The 15,713-nt window shown below is 37.4% G+C and overlaps 1 protein-coding gene across 1 annotated transcript in view; it reads right to left on the bottom strand.

The window, feature by feature from the left end:
• Positions 1–15,713, bottom strand: part of stab1 (stabilin 1) — a 63,233-nt gene that overhangs the window by 39,369 nt on the left and 8,151 nt on the right. Inside the window, exons 7-24 of the mRNA XM_087799984.1 lie at positions 14,343–14,456; positions 14,045–14,229; positions 13,181–13,317; positions 11,965–12,092; positions 9,528–9,604; positions 9,179–9,301; positions 7,857–7,994; positions 6,912–6,983; positions 6,718–6,831; positions 6,599–6,652; positions 6,463–6,543; positions 6,241–6,399; positions 6,104–6,166; positions 4,319–4,411; positions 2,054–2,140; positions 1,860–1,971; positions 1,596–1,782; positions 793–886 (exon numbers count right to left, since the gene is read on the bottom strand). Coding sequence (XP_087656110.1) covers positions 793–886; positions 1,596–1,782; positions 1,860–1,971; positions 2,054–2,140; positions 4,319–4,411; positions 6,104–6,166; positions 6,241–6,399; positions 6,463–6,543; positions 6,599–6,652; positions 6,718–6,831; positions 6,912–6,983; positions 7,857–7,994; positions 9,179–9,301; positions 9,528–9,604; positions 11,965–12,092; positions 13,181–13,317; positions 14,045–14,229; positions 14,343–14,456 — 2,018 coding nt within the window. The remainder of the gene's footprint in view (positions 1–792; positions 887–1,595; positions 1,783–1,859; positions 1,972–2,053; positions 2,141–4,318; positions 4,412–6,103; positions 6,167–6,240; positions 6,400–6,462; positions 6,544–6,598; positions 6,653–6,717; positions 6,832–6,911; positions 6,984–7,856; positions 7,995–9,178; positions 9,302–9,527; positions 9,605–11,964; positions 12,093–13,180; positions 13,318–14,044; positions 14,230–14,342; positions 14,457–15,713) is intronic.

Here is a 15,713-nt window from a genome sequence, read left to right on the forward strand (position 1 = left end):
AAAGCCTAAAAAGTCAAAACGTACAAATACAAAACACACTTAAACTAGACAACAATACCAACATACTAAGATAAAACAAGACTGAATAAAAAGATAAGACAAAACCACAAAACACACACTAGGAAGACATACCAAGAATAAACACACCAAGAAAAAAACACAATAATAGAATAAATACCAAGACAACACATACAAGTCAAAAAGAACACAAATAAACAGGATAACCTGTAAAACACAAACCAAGAATAAACACATGAGAATAAACACATGAGAATAAACAAAAAACAAGTCAAAACACACAACAGCAAAAATAAATAAATAAACAGGACAAGACACATCAAACTAACACAAACCCACACATACAAGTCAAGACATACAAATACACAGTATATCAAGACTGAACATAAAATAAAGATAAACAAATAGACACAAAATTGTAAAAATATCTATAGAAAACATAGGCTGTCCTGGTGTGTTCTATTGTGTCATAATGTATGATAAAATACAATAAGGTAATTAAGTAAGTCATTTATATTTGTACAGCGCTTTTCCAGACCAGGGTCACAAAGCGCTTAAACAATTGAAACAATATTCAATAAAATATATAATTAAAACTTCAAGACAAACACACGAGTCTCAGAGAATCAAGGAAAAGCACGAATACAAATAAAATGTCTTAAGATGTTTTTTTTTGACGTGCTTGAGTTTTCAAGACAAACAAAGCAGACACAACAGATGTTTCTTCTTTCCATCACAGGAACAAGACAAGAAAAAATGAATAAATCTTCTTACATTGGTGTCACAACCTCCGCGGTTGTTTAACAAACACGGCTTCACCTCGTCGCAGGAATGACCGTCGCCGGTGTATCCGTCTCTGCAAACACACCTGGACACCAGTTACTAGAGTTACAGATACACTGAATATTCAACAGATTACAAACATTAAAAAGAAACTTTAAACTCGACTTATTTACATTAAGTGGACGAGACACACGTCGTTGTTTATTAGGACGATTCTTAGATTTATAAAATCCTTCAAACGTCTGTGGTTTTGAGTTTGTGTAGCGTGTACTTTATCTCCACAGACCGTAGTATTAACTGTTGCATCTCTTACTCTCTTCTACTATCACGAGTCTGGATAGTTCCAACGGTGGAGTCTCACCTTTGACCTACAGGACCTCAGTCCTGACCCCGCATGACACCATCAAACAATACTTTACCTCCTTTTTTCTTTTTCTTCAGGCTACATTGGTATTATTTGAATTATCCAGAGATCGAGGCGTTATTTTGAGGAACAACTAAAACATGAAAACATGGGCTTGAGGAGAGTTGAGGGTTTATTCTAAAGAATGTGCTAAGATTAGACTAATAGAGAAATAATGCATCTTTTAGTTAAAATCTTAATATATTTACAAACCATCATTTTGTTGAGGAGATATACTTGTTGTGAAAAGCTTTAGATCAATTAAAATAGTGTGCCTTGTTATCCAGGAGGCCTGGTTAAGTTAATTTCTATGAATTGAAAATAGGAGTTTAGTTGATTTAGAAGAATTTGAAACACATATTGTCACGACACACGGTGACGAGCCTCTCACTGTGTCTGCAGCCCGGTGTGCGTGCAGTAGGCGTGGATGTGGCAGTGCTCCAGGAGACCCTCGGAGCTGCAGGTCGTGGCCCTCTTGTCACATCTGTCTCCAGAGAAACCCTCCAAACAGGAGCCTCGGCGACACGCTCCGCCGGTGCCCGGGCGGTTGTCGCACACGCCGTGGACACACCTGCACTCTGGCGGGAGAACATCACACTGATCGTTGGTCTCTGATCCCATGGAAGGTTTCGATCAGATAAGGTGGTGACGTTACCCTCGTCGCATCGATCCCCGTGCTTGGTGGGGTCGGAGCAGATGTGGCAGGCCAGGCCCTGGAAGGCTGGCTGACAAGCGCACGACCCGTTTCCTAGGATACCGTCGAAGCACTGACAGGCGGGTGACAAGCAGATACACATCAGTCGACGGGCGGAGACGTCCACCGGCGCCGCGTTTGGCTTCTGCTCTCACCGTTCCTTTGTCGTAGCAAGGATGCTGGAAGCCCCCGATGCACGGCTTGCAGTCCGGGCCGTAGAAGCCCCTGCAGCACTCGGCTCTCTGCACACACACATCGCTTCAACACTGAGTGGAAGAGCCGGCGGTGAGGAATCAAGTAGTGCAGCAAACTTTTTTTTAATATACCTTTAGTTCCTGTTAGTAGATTTAATTAAACCTTTATTATTATCTGTATCATTCAAAAGGTATTTTTTTTAATTGTCAAAAGTAATAATGCTTCACAAGCTTTTTATGACAATAAAAAGAGAAGATAAAAATCACAAACCCCAGTTAAAGAAGCTGCAAAGGATTGGCGCTAATTCTGAAGAAGTTTCTTTGAAGAAGTTCTTAACTTTGTGTTGCACTTAAGATGTGCTTAATAATGAACCTCTGAACGAGATAAAAAGTTTGGACACCCCTGACAAAAAGCAACATGAAAATCATTTCTAGCTCATTTATTAACGTAACGTAATTTGAACTGATTTGCTTTCCTTTTTTTTTTTTAAATGAAAAAAACATCCCAACATGCATTGCAGGAGGAAGAGGTCCCTCGGGCTGATGTTCATCTTCGGCGAGTGATATTTTCGGTGACATTTTTGTGCTTTTGAAGTCTGAGGCACGACACACTACGAGTGACTTTCTGGGTCGAGTGTCTTTTAATTGAGCTTCGATATGTAGGAGGTTAAAAAAAAGACATCAATATATCGTTTTGCTCCCTCGTCAAAGATTATCGATAAACCGGCGGCAAATATCCATATTGTATTTCAACACACTTTACAGATTTGACCCGTTTTCACCGCCGGTTCTCTCCTGTCCTGAGGCTTCATAAGAAGAATCGCAGGAGGAGATCAAGAATTTCAGTGTAAGAACTATTTTGGTCCAAGTAGTTCCTACGGACGACACCTGCTGCAAATGTGACTTTTATAAGGTTCTAACTTAATTACATAGAGTTTATTAATTTAAAATGAGGTTCCAGTTCACAGCAGACGATAGTTTCATAAAAACAAGAACGAGGACAAAGTGCAAAAAAAAGGAACAAAGTGCAAGGGATGACAAAGTGCAAATATAAAGAACATGGATCAAAGGAAAGAACAGGATACAAAGATTAACATACAATAACATCCTCCCTTCAAACTCAGATATATTTATATTTACAGCTAAAGATCCTTAATTTAGATTAAAGCTTTCTTTGGAATCATAAGACGGAAAATGAGCATATTTGTGCTTTTGTAACTGATGATAAGGAAGAAGTTAAACTGGCACACGAGCCTTTTTGGCCTTTGAATGAAACCAAAAAGTAAAAATCATCTCAGTCCACAGACACGGATCAGTTCATGGAGGTTATTTTGAGAAGATCTTTGCAGGACCCGTGAGAGAACCTGGAGCTGAAGTGACCTTTATGGACGCGAGACACGTGTTGAGGTCGACCCGACGCCCTTGAATGTAACTGATCACATCCACAAACCTGCTCAATATCATCATTACATGTTCATGTGATTCTCGTCTTGAGCTACAGTTAAATTACAACAGACCTAAGCTTTTGAAAACAAGACCTTTAAGTATCAGAAATTCTGTGAAAAATGTGTTGTAAATGTTATTAATACAGTTTTAATCCATTTGAACATTTTCCTTTTGATGGGTATTTTATTTGTCACTCACACATATCGTTATATCGTTGAATATATTGAATATTGCAGATATTGTGATGTTATTATTATCGTAGGCCAGATATCGTGACAGTATTGAACTGATGGGACGTGAACACACCTGAGGACCGAGGGTTGCTCTTATCATCACAAACACTCAGCAACAGTTTGAGCAAACAAACAAACAAACAAACAAACAAACAAACATGTTTTCATGACTCTCTTGAAATGAGCTGCGCCTCACATCTGCGCACGACTCTTCATGTCAAACCGCCTCGGCTGGAGACGCAGGATATGGGATGTTGAGAACTTTGACCAATCGCTTGTCGCTACAAATGAGCAACGAGTCGCTCAGCGGCGCGAACTCGCAGGAGAAAGTGTGAGAGTTCGCCTTGAAAGGCCTGTTTGTGTGACTGTGATGAGAGAGTTTTGATCGGATCAAGTCATCGCATCATTTCTATATGACCTCCAAAGAAACACTGACCCGAGTCACCATCGGATGATGCTAACGTTGGATAAAACCGATGAACTTCGAAGGTTGTCACGTGAAGCAGATCCGAAGCTCAAACACCTGAGGAAGCGTCAGGTGATCTACCTGTTTGGTGACGTTGCAGTATTTAGCGCAGCCTTTGTTGAGGGTCGGCAGGAGGGGAGAGATGACGTAGTCGCAGCTGTTCAGTTGAGTGTCCTGAGAACAGATGAACTATCCTTTATATACACTTATTTACAACACAGTTCTTGATGTTATCTACTAAATGTAGCAAACATAAAACATGAATCTATTTAATGTAATCATTTATTTTATTTTTATACCCTTTTTATTTCATTCATATTATTTAATTTTATATATTTTATAACCAAGTCCTGTGTTGTGTTTACAAGACTTGTACTTATTGACCTAGAACTTGTTTTTTATGAGGTTTCGCGACGCTCAAAAATCAGTCAAAATGTTTAAGTACAACTTAAGAAGTTAAGAAGCCACGAGGTAATACTTTAAAGCCCCTCAACACTTGATACTTTACAATCAAATTAAAATATTCATTTAATAAAGAGCAGATTAAAACCATCGAAAATGACAACACATTAATAATAAGAAAAATAGAGAACAAAGAATAATAAATACATAATAAATAAAAAAAACTAATAATGTGATATTATTAATACTCTAATTTTTTATGAAATGTAGTGGAAAATAATGAATCTACGTAAGTTTTATTTTTCGATTTCCTTCCACCCAAAGCTAAAGAAATTGTCATGATTTGGTAAATACTGCGTTGCAAACCATAAAAGAAAACATTACATTCAAATAAGAGATACAACAACTAAAATACTGTTGAGTGAAATATAGTTTTTAATATAATATATATATTTTTTGTGTTTGATGATCTACTGACTCCTTCAAGAAACATCTGTGTTTGATGATCTACTGACTCCTTCAAGAAACATCTGTGTTTGATGATCTACTGACTCCTTCAAGAAACATCTGTGTTTGATGATCTACTGACTCCTTCAAGAAACATCTGTGTTTGATGATCTACTGACTCCTTCAAGAAACATCTGTGTTTGATGATCTACTGACTCCTTCAAGAAACATCTGTGTTTGATGATCTACTGACTCCTTCAAGAAACATCTGTGTTTGATGATCTACTGACTCCTTCAAGAAACATGTGTGTTTGATGATCTACTGACTCCTTCAAGAAACATCTGTGTTTGATGATCTACTGACTCCTTCAAGAAACATCTGTGTTTGATGATCTACTGACTCCTTCAAGAAACATGTGTGTTTGATGATCTACTGACTCCTTCAAGAAACATCTGTGTTTGATGATCTACTGACTCCTTCAAGAAACATCTGTGTTTGATGATCTACTGACTCCTTCAAGAAACATGTCTGTTTGATGATCTACTGACTCCTTCAAGAAACATCTCTGTGTTTGATGATCTACTGACTCCTTCAAGAAACATCTGTGTTTGATGATCTACTGACTCCTTCAAGAAACATGTGTGTTTGATGATCTACTGACTCCTTCAAGAAACATTTGTGTTTGATGATCTACTGACTCCTTCAAGAAACATCTGTGTTTGATGATCTACTGACTCCTTCAAGAAACATCTGTGTTTGATGATCTACTGACTCCTTCAAGAAACATCTGAAGACACTTTTATTTGAGCTTTTTCCTGATTTAAATTCAACTGCAACACTTGAATAAAATGTAATTTCCATTGATAATGTACGGAAATCTGAGAGCCTGAATTGTAGATGAAGGTTTCAGTTGCTCAGTGAAAAACAAGATAAAATTAAGGTAAAACTGAACATTGTCTGAAGAAAACTCCGACTCTTAGCTACTATTTTAACTGTGATCGTAAAGACGTAGTTACCATCTCAGTGCTGCCGTCCGGACAGTTGGTGGTGTACAGGTAACTGCAGTGGACGCACGGACCCTGCAGGAGACACCTGTCAATCAAACTCATCCTGGACCGTTAGCCTCTGTTAGCTCGTTAGCTCGTCCGCTCACCACCGTGATCTTGCTCTCGGTGACGTCGCAGCGGTGAGGCAGGACGGGCAGGATGGTCGGCGGGTACAGGAAGCCGTCGATCAGGTGGATCACCCCGTTGGATGCCATGATGTTGGTGCTGGTCAGACCGATGCCTTTGTCTCCCAGAAGAATCTCACCCTTAACCACGAGAGCGTCGTCTCGTCAGCGGGCGTTTGATAAATAAAGTTTTAATAAACTCACTTTATCCGACACGGTGATGCTCAACATCTGATTGGCCATGGTTTGGATGCGAGGAAGAGCCGCCAGCTCGTCCACGGTGAGCTGGAGACACGTCAGTCAAACATCTGACCAGGATGGAAGGATGAGTCGGACTTACGGACGCGTGCGAGTAGATGTGGTTCCTCAGGAGCTCCTGGAGTTTGTACTGAGCCTGAGAAACCAGGAAGTTCATGATTGTGAGGAAAGATCTGGTGAAACCGCATGGATCGTCCTCACGTGGTTCAGCATGTAGAGGATACTCCCGTCTCTGGCCCGGTCCACGGCCTCGTTGGTGGGAACGAACAAGGTCAAAGGTCCTGGACCCCGGATGGGGAGCGGAGCGCCACAGTTCTGCGAACACAAGTGTGACATCATCACTGTGGGACACCAGAGTGTCGCGGTGAGTCCATCTGTCTCCAGCGAACGCTTACATCGGCCAGAGACAGGAAGCGGTTGAACCTGTCGTCCTTCGCCAGGATCTCTTTGATCGTTTTATCGGCAAACTACACAAAGAAAGAGGAAAAACAGATTGAATATCGCTGTATTATTATAGAAATAATATTTAAAAAGTATTTATGCCGTTGGTCGTTTATTCTATGCTTCAACGTCTTTGAGTAATTTAATTATTTCAATTTCTGTCTTGAATACTTTAAAAATAAATGTATTTTGTTTAAATAAAATAACCTTCCTGTCATATCAACCTATAACACTTTCATGATAAGGCTTTTACAAATACCCTGTTTCTTTAAACGACTTACACAGGATCCAAGGTCTCAAGCAGACACGTTGATATTATTTGTCATTACATTTAACTATACAATTCTTTAACGTATAATACAAATTTATTTCTTTCCACTGGGATGAGAAGTGAAGAAACATGAATAAAATGTACCAACACAATACTTTTGTGTATTTTATCATTTAGAATCTAGATTGTGTTAATATCAAATAAAAACAACAAACCTATTATTTCTCACATTAGTATAAGATTTTTTTTTATTATGTTTACATTAGGGGTGTCAACGTAGACACGGATATAAAATAATAACGTTAAATTGTTCTTTCTCCTCATAATAATACATAAGGCTTAACAATCATAAATCGATCTTAATCCCACAAATACGTTAAATTAATTAACATGGTTTATCTGTTAATTTAGTACATATTTAAACCAAAAATATTTTTCTGATAACTAATGGAAGGGCTTTGCTGTAATGGGATTAGGAGTGTTTGAATGGAGACAGAACCCTCCAGTGGTTATATAGAGGAACTGCAGGTCAACAAGAGAAGAAAAAAGTAAACGTTGACGTCCCTAAACTAAAATCCCTGAATAAAAAATACAAGATTGTGCTGAGAGTGACTCAGGTGTATCTCACCTGCTCATCTCTGGTGGGCCGGTCAGCAAGAGTGAACGTGATTGGCAGGTCGATGATGTGGATGATGCCATTGGCAGCAGGAATGTCCTGCTGGACGATGGTGTAAACGCGCCGAGGATCTGACGTCAAGATGAACTTCTGCTCACAGGGAGAAGAAATGTGGGATCAATGGTCGTGGAACCAGGCGGCCGTTACATTATGACCAGCGGGACTTTTAAATCTCGGACCTCCTGCTGTGCCGTTTGAGAACATTTTTACATTTATATTTTATATCAACATTTTTATATTGAATTAAAAACGGCTTAAGAATGAAAACTATTGAATAGATTTGATTTATTTTGAAATTATTTGAATTAGAAATTTAAAAAAAATTTAAAAAAAAGCTTTCAGATTTTCTCTTTAATTTATTATTTAATAAACTAACCTCTCAATATATTAATGATGTAATTAAATTATTTAAGAAACTATTCACTGCTTAAAAAAAACATTTAAATTCAAAAATCAAAGGTTTCAACTTTGGTATAATTGTGCCAGACAAGACCAGAAGAACACCGAGCTTGATCCAACTTTCAGATGATCATGTGACCCACAGACGGTCACATGACGACTAAGAAGCTCTGATGTGTCAACAATCGTGATGGATTCCAAAGCAACAGTAAAAAAAAAGATATTTTCAAATAATGGTATTTTTACAGCTTCATGTGAAGTTGAAAGTTAGAGCGAGTGGCTCAGGGATCGATTGGATGAGTCTGGAAGATTGAACTTTAATCCACACTTTTAAAAGGCTATGAATTAAAAATACTGAATTAAGAACATTTGTATTCAATCTATTGGAAATATAATCTCAAATTAATTTATGTTGAAAATATTTTAATTTTATATTTTTAATTACCTTTTTGAAACAACTTAAAACAAATTCAACTTTTCAATAAATAAATCATTTAATTAACTTATTTAACAAAAGCAAAAATCACCTGATATAGAAATGATTAAATTCAATTATTCAATAATTTTCTTTTAAATAAATTCAATTATTAAATGAAAAAAACATACATATAATTAAATGCTTGAAAACATTTAAATAAGAAATAAAGTTTTCAACAATTTAAATGTTAGATTAAACCAATCAATATTTTAATGGAACCAATATACTTCCGTACTGATCTAAATAAATATATACAAAATAAAATAGGGAGAATAGAACATTTGAATAATTAAATATAAAAACGACTATTTTCATCTTCCCTTTCATGTTAACAGTCGATGTCACTTTCCGATTGACCCTCATTTTCTTCTGATCAAAAATAAACGAGTGAAAGCACCTTGTTAGGTTTGTTCCTCCACTTGAGTCCACTGTACGTGAACAAGTCTTTCCCCTCCAGCTCCTGGTAGAGGTGCTGACCCAGGATCAGGTGGTTCTTACAGACCAGCTCGTCGTTGATGTTCTGGAAGAGACGTGAAGATCTGAGAACTAGTGTCGGCACAGAAGCAACTGTCTACGATTGTTCCTGGTCGACTCCTTCACCCGAGTCCACCTTCATCTTCCTCTCTAGAGACTCTTTCTCAGAGTCAACCTCAGCCTCTTCATCTCTGTCGCTTCTAACTCTTGTCTCTCCAGCTGATCTGAGCTGATCTGAGACCAACGTTCCTGAGGAGAGACTTGAGACTCACGGTCAGAGGAGATCTCAGCAGTGGGATGAAGGCTGTGAAGGGTCCGCTTTGGCTCAGGATCAGAGAGCATCCCTTTTCTGAAACAAACAACAACAACATCATCACTAACTAACTGATCATTATAAATCATCAAAGCAGTGACAGTTTAGTTTGTCTCTTGTTTATTAAGTATATACATTTATTTAACAACATTCATTTAAACTTAAAAAGTAAACATTGAGGTAATGTAATCCCTTGAAATAAACTTCCCAGTAACGGTGACGTCTCCCATTATGCTTTGCCGCCCAAAGCGCTTTGTGACCCTGGTCTCGAAAAGCGCTATATAAATAAATATTACTTACTTACTTACTTACTTACAATCGTTAGTAACGTTTGTCAACATAGACGTAGAGTTTAAATACAGAATTCTATCGACCAATCAGCTGTCACTGAATACAGCAGTGTGTTGAAAGGCATCATGGGAGTTCACCATAAATAAATCACATGATGGCAACAGCCTTAATGAAAACAAGGAACTTTGTTGACTCTTGTGTTGTGATAGTGTAGTAACAAGTATATATGTGTAGTATTGTCCAGTACTTGACTCTGGTGTTGTGATAGTGTAGTAACAAGTATATATGTGTAGTATTGTCCAGTACTTGACTCTGGTGTTGTGATAGTGTAGTAACAAGTATATATGTGTAGTATTGTCCAGTACTTGACTCTTGTGTTGTGATAGTGTAGTAACAAGTATATATGTGTAGTATTGTCCAGTACTTGACTCTTGTGTTGTGATAGTGTAGTAACAAGTATATATGTGAAGTATTGTCCAGTACTTGACTCTTGTGTTGTGATAGTGTAGTAACAAGTATATATGTGTAGTATTGTCCAGTACTTGACTCTTGTGTTGTGATAGTGTAGTAACAAGTATATATGTGTAGTATTGTCCAGTACTTGACTCTTGTGTTGTGATAGTGTAGTAACAAGGATATATGTGTAGTATTGTCCAGTACTTGACTCTGGTGTTGTGATAGTGTAGTAACAAGTATATATGTGTAGTATTGTCCAGTACTTGACTCTGGTGTTGTGATAGTGTAGTAACAAGTATATATGTGTAGTATTGTCCAGAACTTGACTCTGGTGTTATGATAGTGTAGTAACAAGTATATATGTATAGTATTGTCAAGTACTTGACTCTGGTGTTGTGATAGTAGTAACAAGTATACATGTGTAGTATTGTCCAGTACTTGACTCTTGTGTTGTGATAGTGTAGTAACAAGTATATATGTGTAGTATTGTCCAGTACTTGACTCTTGTGTTGTGATAGTGTAGTAACAAGTATATATGTGAAGTATTGTCCAGTACTTGACTCTTGTGTTGTGATAGTGTAATAACAAGTATATATGTGTAGTATTGTCCAGTACTTGACTCTTGTGTTGTGATAGTGTAGTAACAAGTATATATGTGAAGTATTGTCCAGTACTTGACTCTTGTGTTGTGATAGTGTAGTAACAAGTATATATGTGTAGTATTGTCCAGTACTTGACTCTTGTGTTGTGATAGTGTAGTAACAAGGATATATGTGTAGTATTGTCCAGTACTTGACTCTGGTGTTGTGATAGTGTAGTAACAAGTATATATGTGTAGTATTGTCCAGTACTTGACTCTGGTGTTGTGATAGTGTAGTAACAAGTATATATGTGTAGTATTGTCCAGAACTTGACTCTGGTGTTATGATAGTGTAGTAACAAGTATATATGTATAGTATTGTCCAGTACTTGACTCTGGTGTTGTGATAGTGTAGTAACAAGTATATATGTGTAGTATTGTCCAGTACTTGACTCTGGTGTTGTGATAGTGTAGTAACAAGTATATATGTATAGTATTGTCAAGTACTTGACTCTGGTGTTGTGATAGTGTAGTAACAAGTATAAATGTGTAGTATTGTCCAGTACTTGACTCTGGTGTTGTAGTATTTACAGACCACATGACTCTTGACAAAGTCGTAACTGCTTTCATTTGTTTTGGAACCAAAATATGTCCAAACATCAGCTTTAAAAGCTGCTGGAGTCACTGTATCCTCTCATCCTCAGTCATCGCAGGGATCTCGATAGGTTTAGCTTTGGAGGATGTAATGACTGCTGCCATCTAGTGGTCGGAAGTTTAATTGCAACACAAATAAGAGCAAACACTGTCAGTATTTGCATGTTAATTGTATATAAAAAATGTAATGAATTTATGATACAAATAAAACATGATTTTGTTCAATCAATAAATAAAATCAATACATTTTTGTCAAAAAATTGGATATTTAGGTGTATTTAGTGCTGTGTGCAAGAATAGAAAGTTGATGTTAAAAAAATGCATCTGCCATGTGTGTGTTTTTGTGTCTCAGTTTGTGTTAAACTGATGTAAAAAAAAGTTGTTGACATTCAAGTCAAAAAACTCATCTTCTCACCGAACAGGGCGACGGCGCCGGTCAGCGCCTCTCTGTGGCTTCCACTGCGGTCCAGCTCCATCACTCGCTCCATCAGGTTGCCGTAGCAACGATGGCCGTCGCCAATCTGAGACACTTTACATACACACCTGAGGGCGGAAGAGCCGATGAACCCGGAGCGTCGACACGACAACCGTTGACACGACAACCGTCGACGGCCAGATCAGCCGTAACATTACGACCACTTCATGGATCACCTTGTGACAGCCTAAAGTGGGCGTGGCTTAACTTTGGGTGAATAGGAAGTGTAAACATAAGGTTTTGTATCTGACCTATGATGATGTCGGTGTTTAAGACAAGATAAGGAACAATCTAATCTAATTAAACAGACTTACAGACAACAGTTAAACTGATGAAAGAAATTCAAGGAGAATTCGATACTTCCTGTCAAAGATAGTTTGGTGAATAGAAAATGTCTTCAACACACAACCAAGAACGCTCAAATCTTTTGGCCCCTGTGTGCTTGAGTTTGTCGCCCCTGGTCTAGACTTTCGGTCTAAGAAACTACAGGTGATGTGTCTCAAATCACATACTTCTCTTAGTATACTAGAAGTTAGTATCATCAGGACAGTGTACGTACTAACTAGTAACTAATTCTCCACAGATAGTATGTCTCAAATCAAACTCTGCTGCTACACACTTACAGGAAATGACGCGACAGCTTCTTCTTCTACTACTATTTAACGATGTTTGCAACCAGCTGTTTGAACGCTATCGTCGCCACCTGCTGGCAGCACGTTTTGCAAGTTTGGAAAAAGAAATAAATAAAAAATATGAGAATCGAAATATTCGCAATATATTTAAGCTGGTATCAGCAGCGAAGACGTGTCATCCTTCTACTGCTGCTGAAAATACACCTGTAAGTATATGAATATATATGCATTTATATATAACGTAACTTCCGTTTAACACGTCACTAAGATGGAGCCGTTTAGGGTGGTTAGTGTCCATCGAACCATGATCAGTTTTGTCTGCGTTTTTAGTGACAATTTAGTGTGCATGGCGCACTTAATTGGCGTACTAAGAATTGAGACACACTAACGCAATAGAAATACTAACTTTGAGTACGCTAGTGTGTGATTTGAGACACAGCAAGGGTCTCTGGGTGACCCGGGACCAGGATTTGAATCTATACGTTGTGGTGATCAGTAGTGTGGACTTAAGACTGGATCCAGACCTGGCTTGTCCGTCGACGCCCGTCTCACAAGCAGCAGTGGAGTGACATGTGTCCGGCGAGCAGGCGTTGACGGGCAGACATCCCATCATTGAGTCTCCGTCGATGGGAGACGTCCCGACCAGACACTCGCAGCTGGACTGAGACGCAGACAGAAGGAGGTGATCAGGGTTTTCACAATATTGAACCAGATCATTTCACTTCAAATGTTACAACTTTGAATTTTTCTTGATGAAATCCTGTTTTTTTTAGGCAATACATGTTTTTTTAAATAGTTTAATCAAATTATTTATATATTGAAAGGTTGATTTGTTGTTTTTTGACCAAAAATTCAAACATCAAGTTTTCCATAAATAAATATAATATAAATAGTTTTTCATATGTAGCCTTTTAAATTTAAAATAAATAATTTTGCTTATATTATAAATACTAAAACGTTCTTGATTTATAAAAAATATAAATAGATTTAGATTTAATAAAGAAATGATTGAATTTAATTATTATTACTATTTATTAAAACAATAATACCATTTCAATTTATGAAATATAATAATAAAATATATACAAATAATAAATAACTCAATTATTCAATGAAAACTAATTAAATCCTTACAATTACATTTTGGAATTTGATTATTTAATAAACAATATACAAATGTTTGATTTAATGATTTCGGAAAAAGAAAAAAACCTTCTAAGATAGAAACGATTGATTTTAATGATTTAATAAAAACTAATTTAACCTTTCAATATACAAATTATTTGAAAATAAAATCAATGCTTAGAATAAAACCTTTCAATAAGAAAATGTTCAAAGATTCATTTAATATTCTGATGATATACTTTCACAGTCTGTGTGACAAACACCTTGTTGGGTCCTGTGAAGACGCAGACCCTGGACGCTGAACACCCGCCTCGGTTGACGGAACAAGGGTTTTTGGGGACGCAGACTTTTCCGTCTCCGTCGTACTCGGGTTTACAGGTGCAGGTGAGTTTGGAGCCGGCGGCCGAACACTGAGCGTTGACGTGGCAGTCGTTGCCGGAGCAGAAACCTGAGGCGGGAACAACTGTTTCGTCTTTTCATGGCTTGAAAATGGCATGGAGACCTTGACGGCTGTGAAATCATGAAATGCTCCGACACAAGGTTTTCTTCACAGAGTCATACTTGCACATTTATTCTGCGGCGTCCTCCGGTATCCTGGCAAACACTCGCACACGGCAGAACTTCCTTCACCTTTGCAGTACGAGTACGAGCTGCAGCTCCTGCAACTGGGCGTCTCTGAGCAGATATTCACACTGATGTTCATCCGTTTGTTTCTTAACTAAAGTCAACCATGTAAAGATCAAATAATACTCATGTGAAGTAAAACCATGTTCAGTTGATAAATCTAACAGAGTTCTGTAGATCAAACACTAAACAAGTTACAGTTTTTTTAAAAGTTGAATCCAAAGGTTTTCTCCTTTAAGCTCTTTTAGCTTCTGCGTCATTTTTTTCTTAATCTGTCATGATCGGTCAAAACATGACGCAGGAACCTTTTAGGTCCAGGCAAGCATGTTGAAGGGACAATAAAGTATTTAGTATAAAATACACAGACTTTGCATTTTTCAGTTTTCAGTTTTGTGTATTTAAAAAATTCCAACACCATTTAGTTATTGGTGCCTTTTATGTATAATGTGCACATTATATGTGTCATGTGATCATTCATGTGTGTCATGTGATCGTTTATGGTTGTTGTGAACATTTGTTTGTGTTGCATATTCAGGTATGAGCCTCATTTGAACATTTATGAGTGTCAGGTTATCATATATGTGTGTTATGTGATCATTTATAAGTGTCATGTGATAATATATGTGTCATGTGATCATTTCTTAGTGTCATGTGATCATTTATATGTGTCATGTGATCATTTATGAGTGTCATGTGATCATGTAATGAGTGTCATGTGATCATTAATGTGTGTCATGTGATCATTTATATGTGTCATGTGATCATTTATGAGTGTCATGTGATCGTTTATGTGTGTCATGTGATCATTAATGTGTGTCATGTGATCATTCATGTGTGTAATGTGATCGTTTATGGTTGTCGTGAACATTTGTTTGTGTTGCGTATTCAGGTATGAGCCTCATTTTAACATTTATGAGTGTCAGGTTATCATGTATGTGTGTCATGTGATCATTTATAAGTGTCATGTGATACTATATGTGTCATGTGATCATTTCTGAGTGTCATGTGATCATTTCTGAGTGTCATGTGATAATTTATGAGTATCATGTGATAATGTATGAGTATCATCTGATCATTTATGTGTGTCATGTGATCATATACGTGTGTCATGTGATTATCTATGAGTGTCATATGATCGTTTATGTGTGTCATGTGATCATTTATGTGTGTCATGTGATCATTTATATGTGTCATGTGATCATTTATGAGTGTCATGTGATCATGTAATGAGTGTCATGTGATCATTAATGTGTGTCATGTGATCATTAATGTGTGTCATGTGATCATTTATGAGTGTCATGTGATCAT

The sequence above is a fragment of the Callionymus lyra genome, chromosome 10 (genome assembly GCF_982586985.1).
Source record: "Callionymus lyra chromosome 10, fCalLyr1.hap1.1, whole genome shotgun sequence".
In the NCBI taxonomy this organism is placed as follows: Eukaryota; Metazoa; Chordata; class Actinopteri; order Syngnathiformes; family Callionymidae; genus Callionymus; species Callionymus lyra.